This window comes from Columba livia, chromosome 19, assembly GCF_036013475.1.
Source record: "Columba livia isolate bColLiv1 breed racing homer chromosome 19, bColLiv1.pat.W.v2, whole genome shotgun sequence".
NCBI lineage: Eukaryota > Metazoa > Chordata > Aves > Columbiformes > Columbidae > Columba > Columba livia.
Genome location: NC_088620.1, coordinates 1,533,237 through 1,553,976, shown reverse-complemented (window position 1 = coordinate 1,553,976; position 20,740 = coordinate 1,533,237). Strand labels below are relative to the sequence as shown.

At 48.1% G+C, this 20,740-nt stretch overlaps 1 protein-coding gene across 7 annotated transcripts in view; it reads left to right on the top strand.

Moving 5' to 3' along the window:
- Positions 1-20,740, top strand: part of CRB2 (crumbs cell polarity complex component 2) — a 51,580-nt gene that overhangs the window by 26,103 nt on the left and 4,737 nt on the right. For 5 of the 7 annotated variants that reach the window (XM_065035428.1, XM_065035427.1, XM_065035429.1 and 2 more), the window contains 11 exons: positions 566-1,267; positions 3,033-3,228; positions 3,435-3,574; positions 4,035-4,217; positions 5,151-5,264; positions 14,036-14,983; positions 15,793-16,349; positions 16,799-16,964; positions 17,447-18,314; positions 19,191-19,307; positions 19,782-19,908. In XM_065035428.1, coding sequence (XP_064891500.1) covers positions 566-1,267; positions 3,033-3,228; positions 3,435-3,574; positions 4,035-4,217; positions 5,151-5,264; positions 14,036-14,983; positions 15,793-16,349; positions 16,799-16,964; positions 17,447-18,314; positions 19,191-19,307; positions 19,782-19,908 — 4,118 coding nt within the window. Of the gene's footprint in view, positions 1-106; positions 377-565; positions 1,268-3,032; positions 3,229-3,434; positions 3,575-4,034; positions 4,218-5,150; positions 5,265-14,035; positions 14,984-15,792; positions 16,350-16,798; positions 16,965-17,446; positions 18,315-19,190; positions 19,308-19,781; positions 19,909-20,740 lie in introns of those variants that run through there. The other 2 variants (XM_065035432.1, XM_065035431.1) reach the window with 2 other exon arrangements.

Below are 20,740 nucleotides of genomic sequence, written 5' to 3'. Positions count from 1 at the left end.
AGAGAATGCACAAGGTCAGCTGAGAAGTGATGCTGGTGCGTGATCCTGGCAAATCCTTAGTGTGGAACTTGGCATCTTAAAACAGCGTTTCTCCACTGGTCGTAACGCGGTGAGGGCCGAGGGTGCTGAGCTGTGGGCAGTGCCAGAGCTGTACAGGCCTCTGCCGTTTGAGTAACTGCCCACTCTCCACCTGCAGCTCTGTGGAGTTTCCCAGGGACCGTTCCTGTCACTCGCTGGCCCACAGTCACATTCAGAAGGCAGCAGAAAGGGCAAATGGCACCTAAAAGCGAGGACGAGTCAAGTGGTTGGTTTGTGAGTGCCTCTAAAAACCAGGCATCTAGTCACCCGACTTAGTAAGAAATTCCTGATTGCCATGGTATGAAGGCGTGTTGTGTTCCTTATAGGAAGTGTTTGATTCTCCAGAATCCTCAGCTGATGGCTAGAACAGCCCCATGCAGGGTGGATTTAGATGGGCAGTCCCTGAGTTGTGTGTGATGGTCAGCTGAAGAACTTTCTTGTTTAGGGCTATGAATGCTGACTAACAAAACATCTCTTTTCTCAACAGGAACTTCATACTCTGAAAATGATAGCGGCTGTTCCTCATCCCCATGTGAAAATGGTGGGAGCTGTAAGGATTTGGAAGTGGGTTACCAGTGCGCCTGCCCCGTGGAGCCTGTAGCCTACATGGGCAAGAACTGCGAACTCCTCTATGACGCGTGCGTTAAACACGCGTGTCCTGCCCCCAGGATTTGCAACAGGACTCCAGGACTCCTGGAGTATGAGTGCATCTGCGAGCCTGGCTTCACAGGTGTTGATTGTAACATTAATATTAACGAGTGTGAGAGCAACCCCTGTAAAGATCCTGGTTTTGAATGTGTAGATGGTGTAAATGGATATATCTGCAAATGCCAAACAGGACTGAGTGGAGAAGGCTGCCAAACAGAAAGCTCCGTGTGCTCTAGCCACCCCTGCCTAAACAACGGGACATGCGTCGAGGGTCCTGGGGACTATACCTGCATCTGCCAGCCTGGCTTTGGCGGAGCCAACTGCAGAGACGACATTGACGAGTGCGCGTCCAGCCCCTGCCAGAACGGAGCCATCTGCCGAGAGGGGCTGAACGAGTACAGCTGTTTCTGTGTGCCAGGCTTCCAAGGACACAACTGCGACATAGACATCAACGAGTGTGCGTCCCGGCCCTGTCAGAACAACGGCACCTGCCTGAACGAGATGGATCACTACGTGTGCAAGTGCGTCCCTGGCTACACAGGTACCTTCCATGTTGTCTGGGTGGTTGGGTTACATCTCGCTGTTCCTGCAGTTCCACACTTTGCCTGCTCCTCGTGTGTCTTGCGGTGTTAGCAGCTGTCCTGAAAAGCTGTTGTTTTACAGCTATGAGACTAAAGCTGTTGCACGACTGATATTTCTGGAGCGTTTGGCACTGTGTGAATAATGGCATCAGGCTTGTTGTTGCGGCTTCTGGGCAATAGTTGAGGCTTTGATTTCCATGGATGCTGTGGATGTTGAGACATGTGGATCCAAGAGTGGAAGTGGGGGACTGTCTGAGACCTGGGTACTAGATGTGATTAGCTCTCAGCGTAAAATTAAGGGAGATATACAACAAAAGAGATTTATTTTCAGGAAATGTATACTTAGTGTTTCCGGGTGTAATTTATCCCTGCCTATCCAGCCTGTAATTCTTTGTCCCATGCTGCAGGATTTCTGTGAGGGAAGTAGCCTTTTTGGAATAAAGTGGCTTTTAGTTGGATATTTCTTTTCCAATTCTTTCATGCCTGGCAAATGTTTGTTGGCTTGTGATATAAGTATCTGTTTTTTTGTGCATCTGTGCTAATGGTGACTCGGAGTAATCTCCACCTGTGAGTTATCTGTGAGGGAGGCAGTCGGGGTTCTCCGTTCTCCAGCCCTGCTTATCGGAGTGGAATGCAGCTGTACTGCGCCGTGTCTGCCTGGTACCACCGAGCACAGGAACTTCTCAGCCTTCCTCCTTGTCACCCACTGAAGTGTTTAAAGAGTTAGTTTGCTGCAAGGAATGCTGCTGATTACCAGTGGAATGAGAAGTTACAACATCAGGAATGCCGTCCCTGATGCTGACTCACTGATAAAAACGAACAGAAGTGAAGGAGGGGAAAAAAAAAACATGTCTGTGTAGGCCTTAAGATTAATATTGATTTTAAGTATCAAGCATAATTATGTCTTTGCAAATCAGTTTCTGTTTTATCTTTATGCTGAATTCTCAATTTAGGATTGTGGGATTCCCCTGCCAAGGAAGTGATAAATGACCCAGGCAGCTGGAGGAGCTTGTTGTGCTCCGAGTTATTCTGATGTCAAATGTGAGGCTTTGCCTTATGATCTAGCGCTTCATCCAGAGGTTTCATCGCCGCAGGCTGGCAAGGCCGGGTTGTTTCCTGCTGCTTGCACCTGGAATTCGGGGGAAGGAAGTTTTGTGTGGGTGCTGACGGGTTTGAAGGGCAGATTAGGGGGCCCACATTCCGTCAGGATTAGGATGGCCCTGTCCGCTGTGCGGGGAGCCTTTGCCAAGAAGGGGAGATTAGGTGGACTGGCAGGTGCCACTGTAATGACTGAGGTTTGGAGGTGATGCCAGGCCACGGATCCCAGACCAAACCAGCTATCACTATGTTATTAAGAGCTGTATGCGAGGTCAAGATTTTATGGATGTTATTTGTGAAGTGCTGACTAATTGGCTACTTCAACAAACCTGAATGAGACTAAAACTTCACAAATACTGGAAACTGTTTAGTTTTGATAGAAGACTAAAATCCAAAAGTCTAGACAAAATAATTGTTTTGCAAATAAAAAGTAAACGTCCTTAATTTGTGTGAATCACGTACTGTTCATGAGCTCCTAATTTTCTTATGGCAAAGTGAGAACAGATCGCTATGCTGGCCAGTTTGAGTCGATAATGTGGCTTTTGTGGTTCCAGCTCAGAAGTCCAGGCAGCACAAATATGCTTTTCTAGATCTGTAACAAAGATATTTCTCTGTTTTGTAACAAAGGTGTGAACTGTGACACTGAAATAGATGAATGTGATTCAGACCCTTGCCAGAACGGGGCCCTGTGCAATGATCACGTTGGGTTCTACACCTGCACCTGTGCACCAGGGTTCCGAGGGATCCAGTGTGAGGTGGACATCAACGAATGTGAGAGCCAGCCATGCCAGCACAACGGGACATGTCTAGACCTTATTAACAGGTGAGAAATCAGCGATGTTCAGGCAGTTAGATACCAGGACTGATCCAAAGGTCTGCTTAGTGTAACCTATGAAAATTAGAGTAGAAATCCGTGGGAAGAATTCAATTTAGTGTTTTGTACATCACAACTTCATTTGCTCTTTGCTCGTACTGGGCTTTGCAGTCAGATTAAGAGCTCATGCCTTGCTCTGTTTTGCTGCCCCACAGCTACGGTTGCGACTGCAGTGACACAGGCTTCGAGGGGGAGCACTGCGAGCTGGACATCCTGGAGTGCGCCTCTGCACCCTGTCTGAATGGGGCCACCTGTGAGGAGGGAATCAAACACTACAGCTGTGCCTGCTGGCCAGGTAGGCTGGAAATCTGGTTTGCTAAGCTGACATGTAGGCACGCTGCAATGGAGAGCATGTGCTAAATTGCTGTGTGGAAAAGGTAAAGAATTAACGATGCTGCAGGGTCCAGTGTGATTTTTTTTCTTTTAATTGTCTGAAACAGTGAGGCTGCCACTGCTGCCCTTTACAGGCCATCCCAGGATCCAGGTGACCTTGTTACTGGGAAATGCACCCTGATTATCAGCCATAAGATTGTCTTTCTCTTTTCTACCTCTTTCCATCATGTGTTTTCTGTCACAAGTTAATGCTTTCCTGCAAATTGATGGCTCCTGTGTTTGACATAATGGAGAAAGTGGAGGGTCCTGGGACTCCCTGCTAGATGAGCTGCAGTGTCTTCTGGGTCTTGTTCAGCTACAGTGTTTGGCAGATTGGTTCCAGCGAAGTTGTGCGTGGTGTTGGCACTGCTGTCTCCTGGCAGGTTACGCGGGGCAGCACTGTGAAAAGGATGTGGATGAGTGTGCGACAAATCCCTGCCACAACGGAGGCGTGTGCTTCGAGCGATCCAACCCAGCCTATTACGGAACACGACCTGACTTCCCCAGCAATTTCAGCTACAGCCAAGCAGCTGGATTCCTGTGCTGGTGCCAGCCAGGCTTTACAGGTGAGCGCTGCAGAAACTGTTCATCCTGTCTCCACCTGACAGGTGCTGCGTGGTTTGAGCAGATGGGAGTGGAGCAATGTTATCTGTGCAACACAAATCACTTAATGACTGGTACTTAGAGAGGGCGGCAGCGTGCTGCATCAGGAACGCGCTCCTGTTCACACGCTGTGTGAATATACTGCAGAGAGCTGCGCCAGTGTCCCTGGGTGTCCAGCAGGCCTGTCTGGAGCCTGAGGCAGCAGCCTGTGCGCTTTCCCAGTGCTCTGATGGATGCCCCCAGCTGTGCAGGTGCCAAGGTGGTTTCTCTTTGTCACTCTCTCGTGACGTGGCGGAATTCATCCCCACCGGATATCTGTGAAACTCCCCTTCAGAGGAAACTGTTTCCCTGGAGTCCCAGATAACTATTGTAGGTGTTTCCTGATGAGACTTTTCTCATGACAGCAACTGTATAATGAGTGTGGGTACGAGAAGAGGGTTCTTGATATCTTGCTCTTGGAGCTAGAAGCTCTGTGGATGTTCAGCTGAAATATCACCCTTTCCCTGCTTTATAGACATGTATAAGAGGCTGGATTTAACAGTCGGGGAAATCCCCTGCTAGGAGGGGCTAAGCAATAATACTTTATTCTTTTTTGAGAGAAAAACTAGAGTTTGGTCCACTGTTCCACAGATGGGAATGGTTCAGAAGTTCTGATCCTGCCACTGCTGCCTTTCATGACACTGGAAAATCATTTGGCCTTTCTGTACTTCTTTTTCTCTAATGGTTTCGGTGATGGTATCTGTTCACCAGAGTGTCCGGAGAGACACAGAAATTCTTTTGCATTTATAGATGACAGAAAACAAGTGCAAAAGTCATGAATGCAGTTGTCATTCACATTCTTTCCTTCACTGATGCACTCATGCACTTAAGATGCCTCTTCTGTTTTCACTTTAAAGGGGAGACCTGCTTTATGAACATCGATGAGTGCGAGTCCCAGCCGTGTCAGAATGGAGGGCTCTGCGTGGACCGTGTTGATGGCTTCCTCTGTCACTGCCTGCCGGGTTATTCAGGTAATGCTGGTGAAGGGGGTGGCTGGAATCAGGTTCTCGTGTTGCCGCTGAGCTGCTGCGTTGCTGCAGGGCTGGAGAGCAGCACCGGGCAGCCCAGGCTGCTGAGCAGGACTGAGGTGAACTGCGGGGAGCGCAGCAGTGGTGCAGTGGGATGTCTGCAGTTCAGGGCTCAAATGCCATGAGAAAGCTCTGTGATTTTGGTCAAGTAAGCTGGTAGATCATGAACTAGATTTTGAGACATGAGATCAGCTATTTAGAAGAGCCTAAGATCAGAATAGCTGGGGGATCTGTATCCTGGAGTGAAGTTCACTGTGGGAACTGTGGGGATTTTTTATACATGTTCTGTGAAGGTGAACAAAACAAGCCTTCAAATTAAAAAAGGGGTGCCTAACATTCAAGTTGTCACAAACTACTGACTGTAGCAGATTGGATCACTAGCACATAAAACATCTGTAAAACATCTCCATTCCCTGACACCCCTGGATGATAAGAGCCAGTGAGTTTTGGCTGAAGGCAGTAATCTGCTATGTTAGGAGGTCAAAAGGTCTTTGTCATGTGAGCAAATGAAGCCCTCTCTGTTTACAAGGGAATGGGGAGTCTGGATTCTTACAGAAATGCCCTGCCTGACCTTAATGGGTCTCAGTTTTCTAGCTGAGAAACAAGGGGATAGTGAATATTGCACATCAACTCTGTTGGGAATGTACACTGCTAACTGATACTAAACCTCATATTTGTTTAAAGTATTTGTACTCAGTCTTCTGAATCTTTAAATTCCACATGTACTCTCTGTTTTGAGCAATTTAACACCAAATGTAGTTTATATGAAAGGTAGTCCTCAGCAAAATCTTGTATTTCTGCATTTTTGAGGTGGATGTAACCTTTCCATAGTGTTACCAGGCTGCCATCTCGTGGGAAAAAGAAAAACTTGAAGCCAGAAGCAAACCTTGTCCCTTTAGCTTCCTGCAGCAGCAGGCAGCGACGTTCCTGAGGCTGGCTGAGGCCTGTATTGCATGGGAAAGTTTCCGTTTTCCTTCTGTGGTTGTAGTGGCTGGGCTGTGTTGGTGTAACTGTCCAGCTCTTTCCTGGGCAGACCCATTACAGAGGTATTTTCTCTCCCAGAATCTCAAATCAACGCCTAGTTAACACCTCCTGTAACTGGGCTGGATTCTTTGTGGGGTTTTCTGGCCTATCTCGTTTGCTTTGTATTCCTAATTTAGACTTTGCCTTTGTCTTTGAAAACAGGCTTTTATCCAAGGTCTTTATTGGTACTTTCTTGGGTAGTTACAGTGCTGTACTCATGAGCTGAGATCTCATGAGTCCGAAGAGTCCAAAGTGATGGTTGAAAGTTTATCCTACTTGTCAGAATTCCCACTCACAGATGTGCCCCGTTCGCTTATCCTCCCAGAGTTCAGAATCTCACTGTGCTTTGCCAAACTGCAGATCTCTTTAATCCTGCTCATGGGCAGAAAAGCTGACAGAAACACAGGATGATGGGCAAAGGAGCGCTAGAGTTCATTCTGTTGCATCAAATTTGGGTTCATTAGTACTTGAAGGGGATTAGAAGCAGGTTGCTCTTCTGGATAGTGCTCTTGGTGAAGGACTTTTGTCTCAGCTGAGGTAGTTCTGACACATTAATGCAGTGAGGGGCTGGGAGCAGTCTGAGAGATCAGTGAGTGCGTGTGGAGGACTGAAGCTGACAGGGAAATAATAGCAATTAATCTCCCCTCCTTTGTCAATTAATCCCAGTACAGTCATGCTGGGTAAACAGCTTATTACTTCATATTAGGATCACAGAACAACTTTGTGAAGCTTCCCAGAATGTTTCTGTTCAAAACGCATTTCTGTGGCAGCTTAGATCTGCCGTGAACTTGGGTTTAAGCTGCCTCCGCTGATTAAAGTGAACTTGCTACTCTGAAAACGCTTTCTTGGGGCGGCAGGGGGTTCTTTCTCTATTTTTTTTTCTCCGGTCTGAGGAATTTGGGGAGTGTTGGGATAACAATGTGAGTCAGGATAAATTCTTTCTTTGCAAATTAACTGCCTCGGTGCTGTCCCGGGCTAGAGCAGAGCAGGGAGGTGAGGCAGCTCGCTCTGAAGCGGAGTTGTTGCAGGAGAGGTGCCCCATTCCTGAGAGAACGACTCAATAGGTCCTAAAGAGTGTTCGACGTGTCAGTTTGTGCTTTAGCAGAGGATGTATCCTGGGAGGATGTAAGAAGTGTGAATCAAAAGATTGCATGGGTACTGAATGAAATGTGAAGGACAATGAATCTTGCATGATCTTGGAAATTATGTCAACTGTCGTCAGGAGAAGCAGCATATTAGGAAAAGTCTGCTCTTTAGGAAAAAACAAACAAAACAAAAAACAACACAAATGAATTATTTATTCATAGGTATGGTTTTGGCCCATCATGTATGTACTAGGTAATAGTGTGGACCAGAACATGAAAAAGCCGGGTACCTCTGTTTGGAATGGAAACTGATTTTTAACTTGCAAGAGTGTAGTCACTCAAGTAGAGTCTGGCTCATTCAGTCTTTAAAAGCTTTTACACAGCCTGAGCGCTCCCCCTCGTATTTCCACTCCTGCTAAAGTTGCCTTTAGAAATGCGGAGTCCTGACGCAGAGCGCTGGGGCGCTGGGCAGCCCGACCGAGAGGGAAGAGCCCCGACGCTTCCGTGGCAGACTCGTCCTCGGCAGCGGCACCTTGTGATCCTGGTAAAATCCTGAGCGCTCTGCCCGGGGCTGAGGAGTGCTGCCGCTTTCCTGAGAAATCAGGAGGTGCTGTGGTGGTAGATTTGGGAGGGATTGTGAATGTGTCTCACTATAACTGGAGTGCTTATTGACAACTTTGCTTTGTTCAGCCATAATGTGCTTGTCAGTGGTCCCCAGAGAAGGACACCTCTGTGTAGCTGGCTATAAACGGTTACTTTGTAAGAATGCTTGAATTCCTGGCTTGTGAAATAAAGGGGAGATTCTTCCTTTTAACCACCTTTGGACAGATTTGTGTGTGTGTGCGCAGGTGTTCCATGATGTCAGCTTTGTTTTAGAGATGTAGCCTCCACAGAAAGGGCAGCTCAGAGGTTAAGATAGTAAAGAGATTAGAGGACTGTTACCCCTTCAACAGAAGCCCTTTTGGTAAATATAGCTGGAGGAAGCTGGAACACACTCAGTGAGGTCCCCCTGCTTCCCTCGGGTTCCACGCTGAGTCTTCCTTCTGGGTCGCAGCTCTGTGGGTGATCAGAGCTCTCCATTTCCCTGCCGTCTGCTCAGGATGCTGCGGGAGGGGACGCTCCAGTCTAGACCCTGCTGGTGTCAGGTGAGTTTGGACCAAAAGTGTCCTCTGAGATTCTGATGCTCGTGACTGCACAATCTGTTTGGAACTGGCCTTTTGCATAGATTTTCTGACTTCATTGTTGCAGTAGGTGGTTGAATGGCACAAGCTGCCCACTTGTTTTCTCTTGAGCAATAGTGGAAGGGGTGGTACTAGCTAATATAGGTACTATTTAAATCTGTGATAGAACAGGTCTCTGTGTGCATAGGACCCAGATGTGACTGAGAAATTTTGACTCCAAACAAACACTCGCAATATCCCTCCCACTTAACATATCTGTAAAATTGACCGACATGTTAGGATTGAGTGAAGAAAGTCAAATAGCTACAAGAGCTTTTGGAATGCTTTCTTTTAATATCTTGAAGTGATACTGCTAACGCAGATTCCAGACTCTGACATGTGGGAGTTTTTGTTTGCTTGGACATGACACTGGTACTAACAGAGACTCCAAGTTTGGGGAAAAGCTCTCAGATAACATTTCTTTACAGAAATAAGAACCTTCTCTGGGTTCTTTGCAACATGAAAGCAATTCTGCCCTCAGGAACTTTACAATGTGAGAGCGACTACATTTAGAAACAAACAAAAACCCAAACCAAAACAAACAAAAAAAAACCAACCGATAAAATTGAGATAGCAACAGCTAATTTTATAAGGTTGCTAATGAGGAAAGAAAGTAGTTATTCTGCAGTGCCATGTTTGAACCAGTATGGTCAGCATAATGCAGGGAATTCCCTTCCGTTCGTTTTGACTTCAGAGAACCAGGTCACGGTAGTTAAAACTTGAGACTTAGTGAATATAGCAGAGTGGAAACGCTTGTGCTCACAAATGCACCGAATGGGAGACATGGGGGAAGGAAACTGCGCGAGGTGCTGGTCCCTGGGTAGGTCACTCAGTGTGCTGCAGGGCCCGGGTTCCACTCTGGAGCCGGAGCTCTCCTCATTCCTGTGGTTTGGACTGGTAGCGGAAATGCGGCTCTTTGGCTTAGCGTCTAAAAAGAAAAATCTATATTTTGGCCTTATTTAGGGAATGTGGCAGATTCACCAGGGAGGCGGCAAGGGCAAGAGATTGTCTCTTGACTTTTTAGTGCTGGAGCTAATGCTGTGGATACGGCAGGGTATTACTGTAATGCACCGGGTGAGAATACGCTGTGAGCAGGAATTCTTCGTGTCAGCGCTGACAGGGGCCAGCTGGGGAGGGTTAGAGCCGGCCTGGATTAGATCGCAGCGCAGGGCTCTTCTATATTGGCTGGTTTCATCTCCAATCCTTTCTGTCTGCCTGGCACTGGGCAGTGCTCGCACTCCTTCTGCCGGTTCAGTCCAGCCCTTTCTGTCCTTCCTCCCCCCATTCACCCCCATTTTTTTTTTCCCTTTACTGTCACAAATGTCCACAAGGAGTCGGCCATGGAATCTGTGCTGATTGGCGTGATCCTGAAGGGAATTTTTCTGCTAGCAGGTAATGAGATCTACCCAGTAATTGCAATGTGTCCTGAATGTTTGCGTGCCTGCCCAGGGCAGGGAGCCGGCTGTGCGATTAGTGGTAGCTGGAGGCATGAGAAGGAACAAGAATTGGCTGGAGAGGAAGAATGTCTTTATTTTGAAGAGACCTAAAGTTTTGTTTTGGAAACTTTAGGGCAAGGAGTTTCCTTGTTGCTGTGAGATGAATGCGTGTGCATCTTCGCTACGGCTCTGCCCTTGTTCTGTGCAGCGATCGGATCCGGGGCGTCCCAAGGGCCACAGGTCCTTGTTTCGTACTCAGCTGTGCTGTGTGAGTGCACAGGTGTCTCCCTGTTAGTTTTGTGAAATGCTAGTTTTGCTTTTTACAGGTGTTTTAACAATTTTCCGTTACTGAGAAGTAGGGTTTTTGTTTTAGCTCTGAGGACAAACCCTTTGCTGGCCTGTGCGCTTCTCCATCTCCTCCCCCACGTCTCCTGAGCAGTGGTGCACGGTGGGAGAGGTCAGAGCGCTGGGTTGCCATGGAAATGGCAGTAATTGTGCAAATATAATTGTGTCGGGTCCATTTGTTGTGGCTAATTCTCTCTCTCCCTCCTCTCCTTTTTTCTTTTGATAATAATAATACAGACCCTAATTAGGATGCACCAGGGGAAGGTTGCTGGGAATTCAGCTCTTATGGAGAGGGCAAGCAGCGGCTGCCCCGCTGAACCCGCACCTTTCACAACTGGGCCCATGAATCAACCTTGTCCTACAAGAGTTTTTGGTAAATGGCAGCTAAATTAGAATATCTCCATGTGTGCTAATTCTTTTAACGTATTACGTATCTATTGAAGTATATGATTCTTACATTATATACAACGAATCTTTGCTTATTAGTAGCAGTCAGTAAAATCATTACCTTCATTCAGAGAATGGTGAGCTCTGTGGATTTTAATAACACATCTATGAAATGCAATTGTTCTCACCACAGCTGTAACGCTGTAGAATTCAGTGAATAGGTTTGTGTTTGAAAAAGGTTGTTAGAGCTCAGCGACTTCTGAGTGTCTGTGTCTGCCCCAGCGCCCGCGGGCCGTTAGTTTGGGACTATTAGCTTAAGCACCATTAAATTAACTGGAATGTTTGAAAATGCTTGTCTCCAGATAGGAGCCTTTTAAATAACACTTGTCTGATTTCCAGATAACAAATTCCAGTGATTTGCATTTGTTAGTTTTTAACTAGATAAGAAACTCATTAAACATTTTAAAGCCTCCTGATGATGTAATGAATTAGATCAGCAACATTGCTCTTACTTTTGATAGCTTGAATGTTACTATTATTTGAACGAAGAAATGTAGAGGGAAGAGAGGCAATTACTTCAGAGTAACTTGTTTTGTCAGATAGAGTTGTCGCCCCTTTAATTTTCTTTACTGTACCTGAAAAGGGCTGCCTAAGCTGCTCTTAGGGAAACAAATTTGGTTTGAACTTCTTTAATATACACTTTCCAGTGGGTTTGCAAAGACGAAAGTGTCCATGTGTTGGAGAAGCCTGGAGTAATGGATATCCAGGAGATGATCTGTGCTTCTGTAATGGCCTATGGCAACAACTTATTTGTTCTGGAGTAGGGAAAAGGTCCTTTATTTTGCTGGCACCCCCTTCTGCATTTACACTCTGTCATCTGCAGCCCAAACCCAGCAGGGCAAGAACACATTGGGTGTTGCGTTAGAGGCCCTTTGCTTTTCTGCTCCATCCTGGGAAGGTTGGACCTTTGCTGGCAGAAACAATGACGGTGACAAAGACCATGCTGGTGGGTTTGGTTCCTCCTCTCTTTCTGAACGTTTCCTTGGCCTGTTTGTAATCTGAGAGAGGAGACAGCACTGTGTAAAGACCTGAAGTGTCAGCTTATTCTTTTCACTCATTTAAAACAAATAATCGAAGAAATCAAACCAGCTGCACCCCTTGGGAAGGCCTGGTGTTTAATTAGCCACCAGCCTGGGGTTGTGCACTCACCGTCGGGACTCATTTGCCGGCTGGCGCGCAGCGCTCACCCGCAGGTGTGGCCGGGCAGGTGTTCCTGCTGCCGGGACGGAAACGGGGCTCTCAGCAATTCCCCGCAGCTCTCCCTTTGTGGTTTGTTATCCATTATACCAACCGCTGCTCTCTCCTCCTCATTGCTCTGTAAATATCAACAGCTCTGATCTGAAATGAGCAGCATCTCAAGGATTTGGGTCTATACCAAACCTAACTATCTTTCTGACGCCGTTCAACAGCCGTCCCCCTTAAATCTGACTGCAAGCTTGACTCTTGCAGTTTTGAGAGCCCTCCAGTCCCGATAACTCAGAAAAGCTACTCCATGTAGTTCTGCTGCTCTGCTGATTTCTTATATACCCAATTGAAGCCTTGCCGCCTTCTCCCAGGCTGGGGTTGTCCAGGCTCAGACATGTCCGTTATACTGTATTTATTCCAACACATTTCCTTCACGTGTGGCCATTGCTTTGTGCTGAAATCTTAATTTTAACCTTGCTGGTTCTGTTACAGGTAGGATCACACCCTGTGTGCTGAGCAAGCCCAGCATTAGTAGCTGGAGCAAGAAGCTGTGCTGAGATAGTATTAGCAGCTCTGAATCTGGCCACCAGCCGAGCTCCTCTTCATTACTGGCCAAATTCAGTGCTTTTCCACAGCCACTACACAGAGCGGTTCTTTTCAAGTCTGTGTCAGGAGAGATCTGTGTCCTAGAGAAATCTGAGGTAACGTTGCCCACGGAACAGCTCTAGCATAGCTGGAAAGTGCAGAATTTCCAGAGCCTTCCATTTCTCTCCCAGTGCTTCTCCAAGCTCCACACATGGTATGTCCCTACACAGGCACAATCTGACACTTTGGAGCTGGAAGCTGTTGGTGAGTCTTGGCCCATCTGCAGAGCATGGGCTGGAAGGCAGAAAGCGGCGGGGCAGCCGGGTGTTCCAGCGCCGGGCAGCGGCAGGGGCGGGACAGGCCTGGGTTCAAGGAGCCCCTGTCTTTGCTAAGTGTTTTTAGCACATCCCGAGTCCAGCTCCGGTGCGCTAATGCCCCATGTGCCCTCATCTCTTTCCCTCAGGCAATTCTCTAACCTCTCTGACATGCACATTCTGTTTGGTGGCTTTTCTTTACAAATGTTTGTTGTGTTTTGATTATCCTCCTTTGTGTGCAAATTCCTTCTTTTTCTCTCTGCTGTCCTCATTGTGCTTGGGGTGTAATGCTATTAGATTGGGATAATCCATGCTTGGTTTATCTGTGTGACTGTCTCTGAAGATTAGTCAAAACCAATGGTATGGGCTAGATAAAGTGAACTGGTTCAGAGGGGCTCTTCTGTCAGTCTGGAGACGTTCAGGAAAACGACGGCAGATTTTCATTAACCAGATTTGAGTGTAATGTCTTGTAATTTACTTGAGCCCTGGTGGGATACATGTGCCTCGAGCAGACAAACTGCAATGCGGTACTTTTCACCCAGTTCACTTCTGCAGGACTGGGCAGAACTGAAATCAGCTTAGCACCAGTATGGCAAAGTGCCTGTGGAGTGTGTTTTGTTTGTTATTTGGTAATGAATTGAGTTTTGTGAGCGTTTCACAACTGGAGGGTTGTCTGGGAAATTTACATTTTCTTAACTGAGCCTTTCCAGCAACTTCCCTGGCTAGTGATCCATTTTTGACGCTGTCTGTGGCAGTGATGCCTGGAACGTGCTCCGGTCTGTGGACATAGTTTGAGTTTCAATGTACCCAATCTGTAAATGAAAGAAGCATAAAATCCTCGTCCTTGGCCCCGCAGCGGGGACAGCACACAAGGTTTTCTTGCTCTTCCGTTGGTGGTGGCCGTTCTGCAGTGAGCGTGGGGCTTCTTACTGGCAGCTCTTGGTCTTCTGGTGCTTTCCTGAAGAGAATGGCCAAGGGAGCGGCAGTGCTGGGGGGGCGCTCTGTGCCCGGCAGACTTGCCCTGGGCAAGGGAGTCACAGTCCCCTGCAGTGAGTTTCTAAATCTCTTTCGCAGGTGTGGAATGTGCTGTTAACATCAATGAGTGTGAGGAGGGTCCCTGCAAGAATGGAGCTGTCTGTGAGGATGGCATTGCTGACTATACCTGCCACTGTGCCCCTAGCCAGGATGGCATTGTCTGGGGAGGGAAGAACTGCTCTGTGAAGCTCACTGGGTGCCAGACGCATGACTGCCAAAATGAGGCCTTGTGCATCCCAACCTACCAAGCTGAGAGCCACGGCCACCTGTGCCAGTGCCAGCCTGGTTTCTATGATGCCACATGCTCAACACCAACAACGTTTTCCTTTGCTTCCAGAGGGTATCTCCTCATTGAGCTGCCCGTGAACAATCAGAGCAGGAGGGACGTAGCAGGAGATCAGCTTGCCAGCGTGTCCCTCCGGTTCCGAACCACCTTGCCCAGCGCCATCCTTTTTTACCGAGGCCATGAAGCTGAGTACTTGTTCCTGGAGCTCTTTGAAGGCATTCTGCATGCGGGACTGAAGAAGGAGGATATTAGGTACTCGCTGCTCCTGGAGGGGCTGCGAGTTGATGATGGCCAGTGGCATAAAGCTGAAGTTGAGCTGCACAGCAGTGTGCAGCTGAAGCTCTGGCACGACTCTTGTGACGCAGGTGTCTGCCTGCAGAGCTCTCCCGTCCCACACAGTGTGGCTTTGGTCCCGCACGCCTTCCTGAACATGTCTGTCGGAGGTGCCGAGGATCCGATGGCCAACAACACATGGAGCCAGCAGGGCTTTGTCGGCTGCCTGCAAGACTTTGAGGTGGACGCTGCAGCCGTGCTCCCGGTGGATCTGCCCCTGGGCGAGTCGTCGCCGGTGGCACGGGGCTGCGAGCGCACCGAGTGGTGCCTGTCCCAGCCCTGCTTGCATGGCGGGCTGTGCCTGGACCTCTGGACGACCTTCAGGTGCGACTGCTCCCGGCCTTACGGAGGCCCAGCTTGCTCGTACGGTAAGTGCCGCCTGGTTTACACCTGCCAGCTCCTCTGTCAGGTGGAGCTTCAGAGACACCAGATCAGCATTGAGGCTAGCTCTGGAAGCCGCGTTTTCTACTTGGCCAGTGAGAAAACTAAAGCAAAACCCTCTGTAAATAACATTTTCATTTTCTGTCACTTGCTCCTGCAGAAATGATTTCCAGTTTTGTGGTGCAGAAATTATTCCTTGTTGAGCCAGAATCTCTGACTTCACTATCAGATCTATGGGATTGCAGGAGGGCAGGGCAGTTGTTTGAAAAGTTGATCTTCATCTTTTGAGTATGAATAGGAATGTTTTGCTTTATAGATAAAACACAGTGTTAAAGGAAGCTCTCTGGCAATTTTGAGTTAAAATCAAATCTATTTGCTTTTTTTCTTGTTACTGCAAGGCTTGTATTAATGTGGTTCCAGTTTTTTGTTTTACTCTTGAGCCCTAAACAGGGCAAATACAAAGTTGTTCTGCTGTTACCAAATTTAGACTTTAAAAGCAACTTTGTAGCTTAAAAGTCCTTGAGTAAATCTGCTGGGTGGCAGGGCCTCTGCTAGCCCCGCTTTTCCCTCTTCTGCTACTTCTGTGCTTGGATTTATGCCCCACAGAGAAAGCGGGGACACATTCACCTACTTGTTCATTTCAGGCCTGTGTGGGGAGAGAACATAATTACCCTGGTGCACATTGCAAATGTTGGGGAGGTCTTGCCCCATTCATAAGGAGTGGCAGCTTAGAATATCTCTGTGCCAGCTGCATCCCCTTCTCATTGAACTGATGTGCTTTTCTTTTTTCTTCCAGAGCACCCAGCAGCAACATTTGGCCTAGAGAATTCCACCAGCTTTGCCTCTTTCACCCTTGCTGATAGCCTTGGTGCAGACTTCAACATCTCCTTTTTCATTCGTAGTCGGAAACCTAACGGTTTGCTATTGCAAATCAGCAACGAAACAGAGCCCTGCCTCACCGTGTACCTGAAGAACGGCAAACTGAAGATAGAGACGGCATCTACGGATATTGTGACGTTACCAGAAAACTTAGTTGATGGGAGAAGACATTTGGTAGCTCTGTCTTTCCAAGCAGGAATGGTTGGTGCTCTCCAATCAGACACATACCTGGAGCTAGGACAGCTCGTGGCAAGACCTCTTTTGGCTGGATATGAAGTGTACGTTGGTGGACACCCGGACCCAGGCAGCGCTGACATGTGGGGAGGGTGTTTTAAAGGCTGTTTGCAGGACATCCGGCTCAACAGCCTCCAAATACAGTTTTTTCAGGTTGAGAACTACAGTCTGCCGCAGGAACTTAATAGGACTCACAGTGGTAACCTTGTGAGTGGTTGCATCTCTGATGACACCTGCAAGGTACGACGTCCCTCATTTGTCTCTACATCTGTGCAGTTGTTTATTATCGTTCTGTGATTACAGAACAGTTTGACTGTTGCTGATATTGGGAAGATGATTTTTTTTAAGTATGGAAGGACACCTGGTACCATTATGCCCCTACTTCACTCAATATGCTACATACAATTTAAGCACCAAGTTTGGTGCTTTGTTCTTTTCCAAACTGACGGAGCTCTGCCTGGGGACTCTGTGGCTCAGCAGTGCACACGGGCAGAGGCAGGGGCTCAGGAATTTCTTGTGCAGAGACCCTCATGCTTCCTTCACTGCTGTTGAGTCACTATTTTAATTACTACTTTAATTTATTTAAGTGTTGCTTGTACTGATGTTTGTTGTCACGTTTGCTTCTACAAATTCTCTTAGATCTGAAGATGAACTACACTGCTCCTAAATTCCACTGTTTTGTTTTTCAGTCTGAACCATGTCAAAATGGTGGCAAATGCACCGTCACTTGGAATGATTTCCATTGCAGCTGTCCAGCCAATTTCACTGGGAAATTTTGTGAAGAGAGAGTCTGGTGTGCAAGCGACCCATGTCCTGAAGCTACCACCTGTACAGATGTCCTAGCAGGATATGTGTGTGAGTTTCCTGCTCGTGCGTTGGTAAAATCCTCAGTGGTCACTGTCTGTAATCAGCATTCCTAGTTTGTGCTGCTGCAATGACTAGAAACACATGCTGCAAAAAGGAAACTGAGCACGATGCCCAGGTGCACGCTCTTGCAGGCAGCGTGCCTGCGGATCGGCGCCAGAGGTTGGGGCAGAGCAAAGACGGTACTCAGAGGTGTTTCCTGTTACTTTGACTTGGTCAGGGAGGATTTTCTAGCAGTTCAAGGGGAATAGTTGTATTTTTGTGCAGTGCTGTGAGACTGATGGGCAAAAATTCCTACACAAGAATTATTATTATTAGAAGTGCAATTGTAAACAGGAAGAGGTTTAAGGATGTCAGCAGCTAGGCCTGTAATCCTGCTCACGCTAAGCTTAAATGATTCTTAGGGGAGAGAACCTGCCATGTCTCAAACATGACACTGTCTTTCAAATCCCTTATGCTCCCTTTGTTTATAGGTCTGGCTAATGCAACATTCAACAATTACGGTGCCCTTGAATTTACCACCAATACATCAGTGACTAGAACTCTGAGCAGCGTCCGTGTGGATTTCAGAACCAGGGATGAGGATGCTGTTTTGCTCCGGGCTGTGGAAGAAGTGGATTCCCTGCAGATAGCCATTAAGAACTCCTCCCTGCTTGTTGACATCAGGAGTGGGAACAGCATCGAAGGCGTCAGCTTCCTGAGCCAGCAGCCGGTCACGGACGGCGCCTGGCACTCCGTCTCTGTGGCTATGGAGGAGCCATCGGCGCTTTCCTCCCGGTGGCTGGTTCATTTGGATGGGTCTGCTAATGTGACTCTGCAGGGAAATGCCGGGAACTTGGACTTCCTAAAGAACAGTGCCCTGGTTGTTCTGGCTGAGAATTTCACTGGCTGCTTAGGACAAGTGAAGATCGGGGGGATCTACCTGCCGTTCGCTGCCCATGTCTCGTACCCCCAGCCAGAACAGTTCCGCCAGGCCAGCACAAGAACCGTCCAGCTGGGCTGCGCTGGGGCTGATGTTTGCGCCTCTGGCCCTTGCCTCAACGCCGGCACCTGCCAGGATTTGTTCAATGCCTTCAGCTGCGCCTGCAGCGCTGGCTGGGCGGGGCTGCTGTGCGAGTCCAACATTGACGACTGCCAGTCGGACCCGTGTGTTCACGGGGACTGCGTGGATGCCGTGGCGGATTTCCAGTGCGAATGCTTCCGCGGGTTCATCGGGAAGCGCTGTGACATCAACGTGGATGACTGCGTGCGGCACCAGTGCCTGAACGGAGCCACCTGTGTTGATGGGGTTTATGGCTACTCCTGCAAGTGCCCTCCTCAGTATTCAGGACCTCGCTGCGAGTAAGTGCCTCGGTCGGTTTGATGTGGAGTCAGAGGAGCCCCCAGATTTAAAAAAAAAAATAGGTATTTACTCCTAGACTGACTATCAGTATTCCTTCAACCAAGGGCTTGGTTGTATTTTGTGGCATTGGTCCTAAGACTAAGGGCATTTTTTTTGTGTGTTGGTTAAAAAAAAGGCTATTTAAGTATCCTGCTCCTTTTCAAATACCTGTACTGCTTAGCAGTGCACATTTCATGATCCCTCCGTGGAACTCATGTACAATTCAGTGGGCAATGAGTACAGAGTCAGGAAGAGGGCTGGGTTTGTTCTGATGAGGTCTATATTTACAACATTTTTATTAGTTTGGAAAAAATCCCACCTATTTTAGTCACACAGGTACATCTCCCTTCAGTAAAGGAAGTAGGAATCAACACGTAACTTAGACTTTCATCTACTTGTTCAAATTGAACATTGAGATAAATACTTACACGGCTGAGCTTTGGTTATCTAATCTGCTCAGGCTGAATTTCCTGTTCTTGCTCCGTTCTGATGCAGACCGTTACCTGGTACTTGCATTATCCTCCCACAGCCCAGCGGTGCCGCGGTTTGGTGTTCCAGCAGCATCCCGTCTGGGTGTATCTCTATCAGCAAGACCAGGCAACTGTGTGAGAAAAGTCTTGCTACTGCCGCAGCTCCTGCCTGTTCTCTGGGCGTGCTCCAACTCGCACTCTGATGTTGTGGATGAGAGTATTTCCTTCTTCACTTGTGTCAGACTCCTTCCTAGAAACGCCAATGGCTGCGCTTGTGACCCTCGCCAGCCCCGTCTCCCCAGGCCCGAGTACGCTTTTACCTTCCCCCAAACCCACCCGTTCCAAGGCTGTTTGTTGCTTTCCCAGGTGGCCGTTCCCGCCCGAGCAGTGCGGTAAGAACTTCACGTGTCTGAACGGCGGCAAGTGCACCAGTGAGAGCTGGGGAGCCAACTGCACCTGCCGGCCCGGCTTCACCGGGAGGACGTAAGTGCAGCTCTTCTGGTGCCTGCAAAGGAGCTCGAGCTCTGATTCTTACACCAGTGGGACAGCTGAGCTGGTTCAAATGCTTCATCCTCTTCATCCTTTTGCCATTCAAACAACTGCTCCAAAACTGTAAACTAGCTGTTACTTTTAGAAGGGGTGGGCTTGATATAATCCTGCTGATGACACCGATTTTTGCAGCGTGAACTGCTTCCAAGTAGTTCTTGTGCCTCATGGGAATTCCTTAACTGTGCTAGAGACCCAGACCGGCTCCGATCATAGAGAAATGACAAAAGGAGGATTGGTATCAATGGGCAAAACTCTCATGTTGTTGGACCCCAGAGAAAGCACCTGAAAAACATGCAATGGGAACTTTTTGAATAATGGGCCTTTTATAGGCTGTATGATCTTGTGTTCTATGGCACAAGAACGTACGTGAGAAATTTTATTTAATTCTAATGCATGTTTCCTTTCCAGTTGTCAAATCAATATAAACGAGTGCGATCCAAACCCTTGCCAGAATGGAGGCACATGTCAAGACTCCGAGAACAAATACGAGTGTGTGTGCAGTTCCAGCTACACTGGAGAGCGCTGCGACATCAACGTAAGCACTGCCCTTTGCTCCCGGGAGCTCCCGTCTGTCCTCGCAGCCCGTGCGTTGTGAGCAGCAGCAGGAGGCTCAGCAGAGCCCTCGGGTGCCGGGGTGGTAGTGACGCTGCCCACGGGTTGCAGAGGCCCCACGTGTGTCCAGGCTGAAGCGCACACAGGGGCTCAGCTGGTACCAAAGAAAGCTGATGTGTGCAGTTATTGTTTCTTTGCCACGTTGCTGCATGTTGGTCTCCAGCATATAAGCAACCGCAGCAAATACTTTTCGGTATCTGCATGGGCTGCCCTATGGTTTTGATGGCTCTCCACAACTTTCCTTAGATTTATGACTCCTTGGACAGTAATCAAACTGCTGCAGTTGGACTGCAGAAAGGAGATATTACTTACATCTCCCCCACAGTTTCTCAGAGAACGGAATTTCAGCTGGCATTTATCTTGGATGAGATAGTTACAAAACACCTTCCCTCTCCAGAGTAGAAATGGATGTGTTTGGAGAAGGGGAGTCAGATGAAGTCAAGCTTGAAATGATTCAAATACAAGTAACAAAGTAGCATCCTTTATCTGCCGAGTCTGGTTCTGACCCATGGGCCTGCGGATGGGCAGCCTCAGCGACGCTTTTCCTCTTCTGCGGGAGCAAAGCGCTGCTGTTTGAGGCTGGAATCCTCCATACACTCGCTTTTTCTCTGTGCAGCTATTGCATGGGCAGGCAGCTTGTCTGGTAACCTGGGAATGTACTAACCCGTCCTGCACGGCCGTGCCGAGCTGGGGTTGCTGCTGTTGCTGTTACTAAGGGTTCTGCGATGCATGTGCACGAGGTCCCTCCTGACATT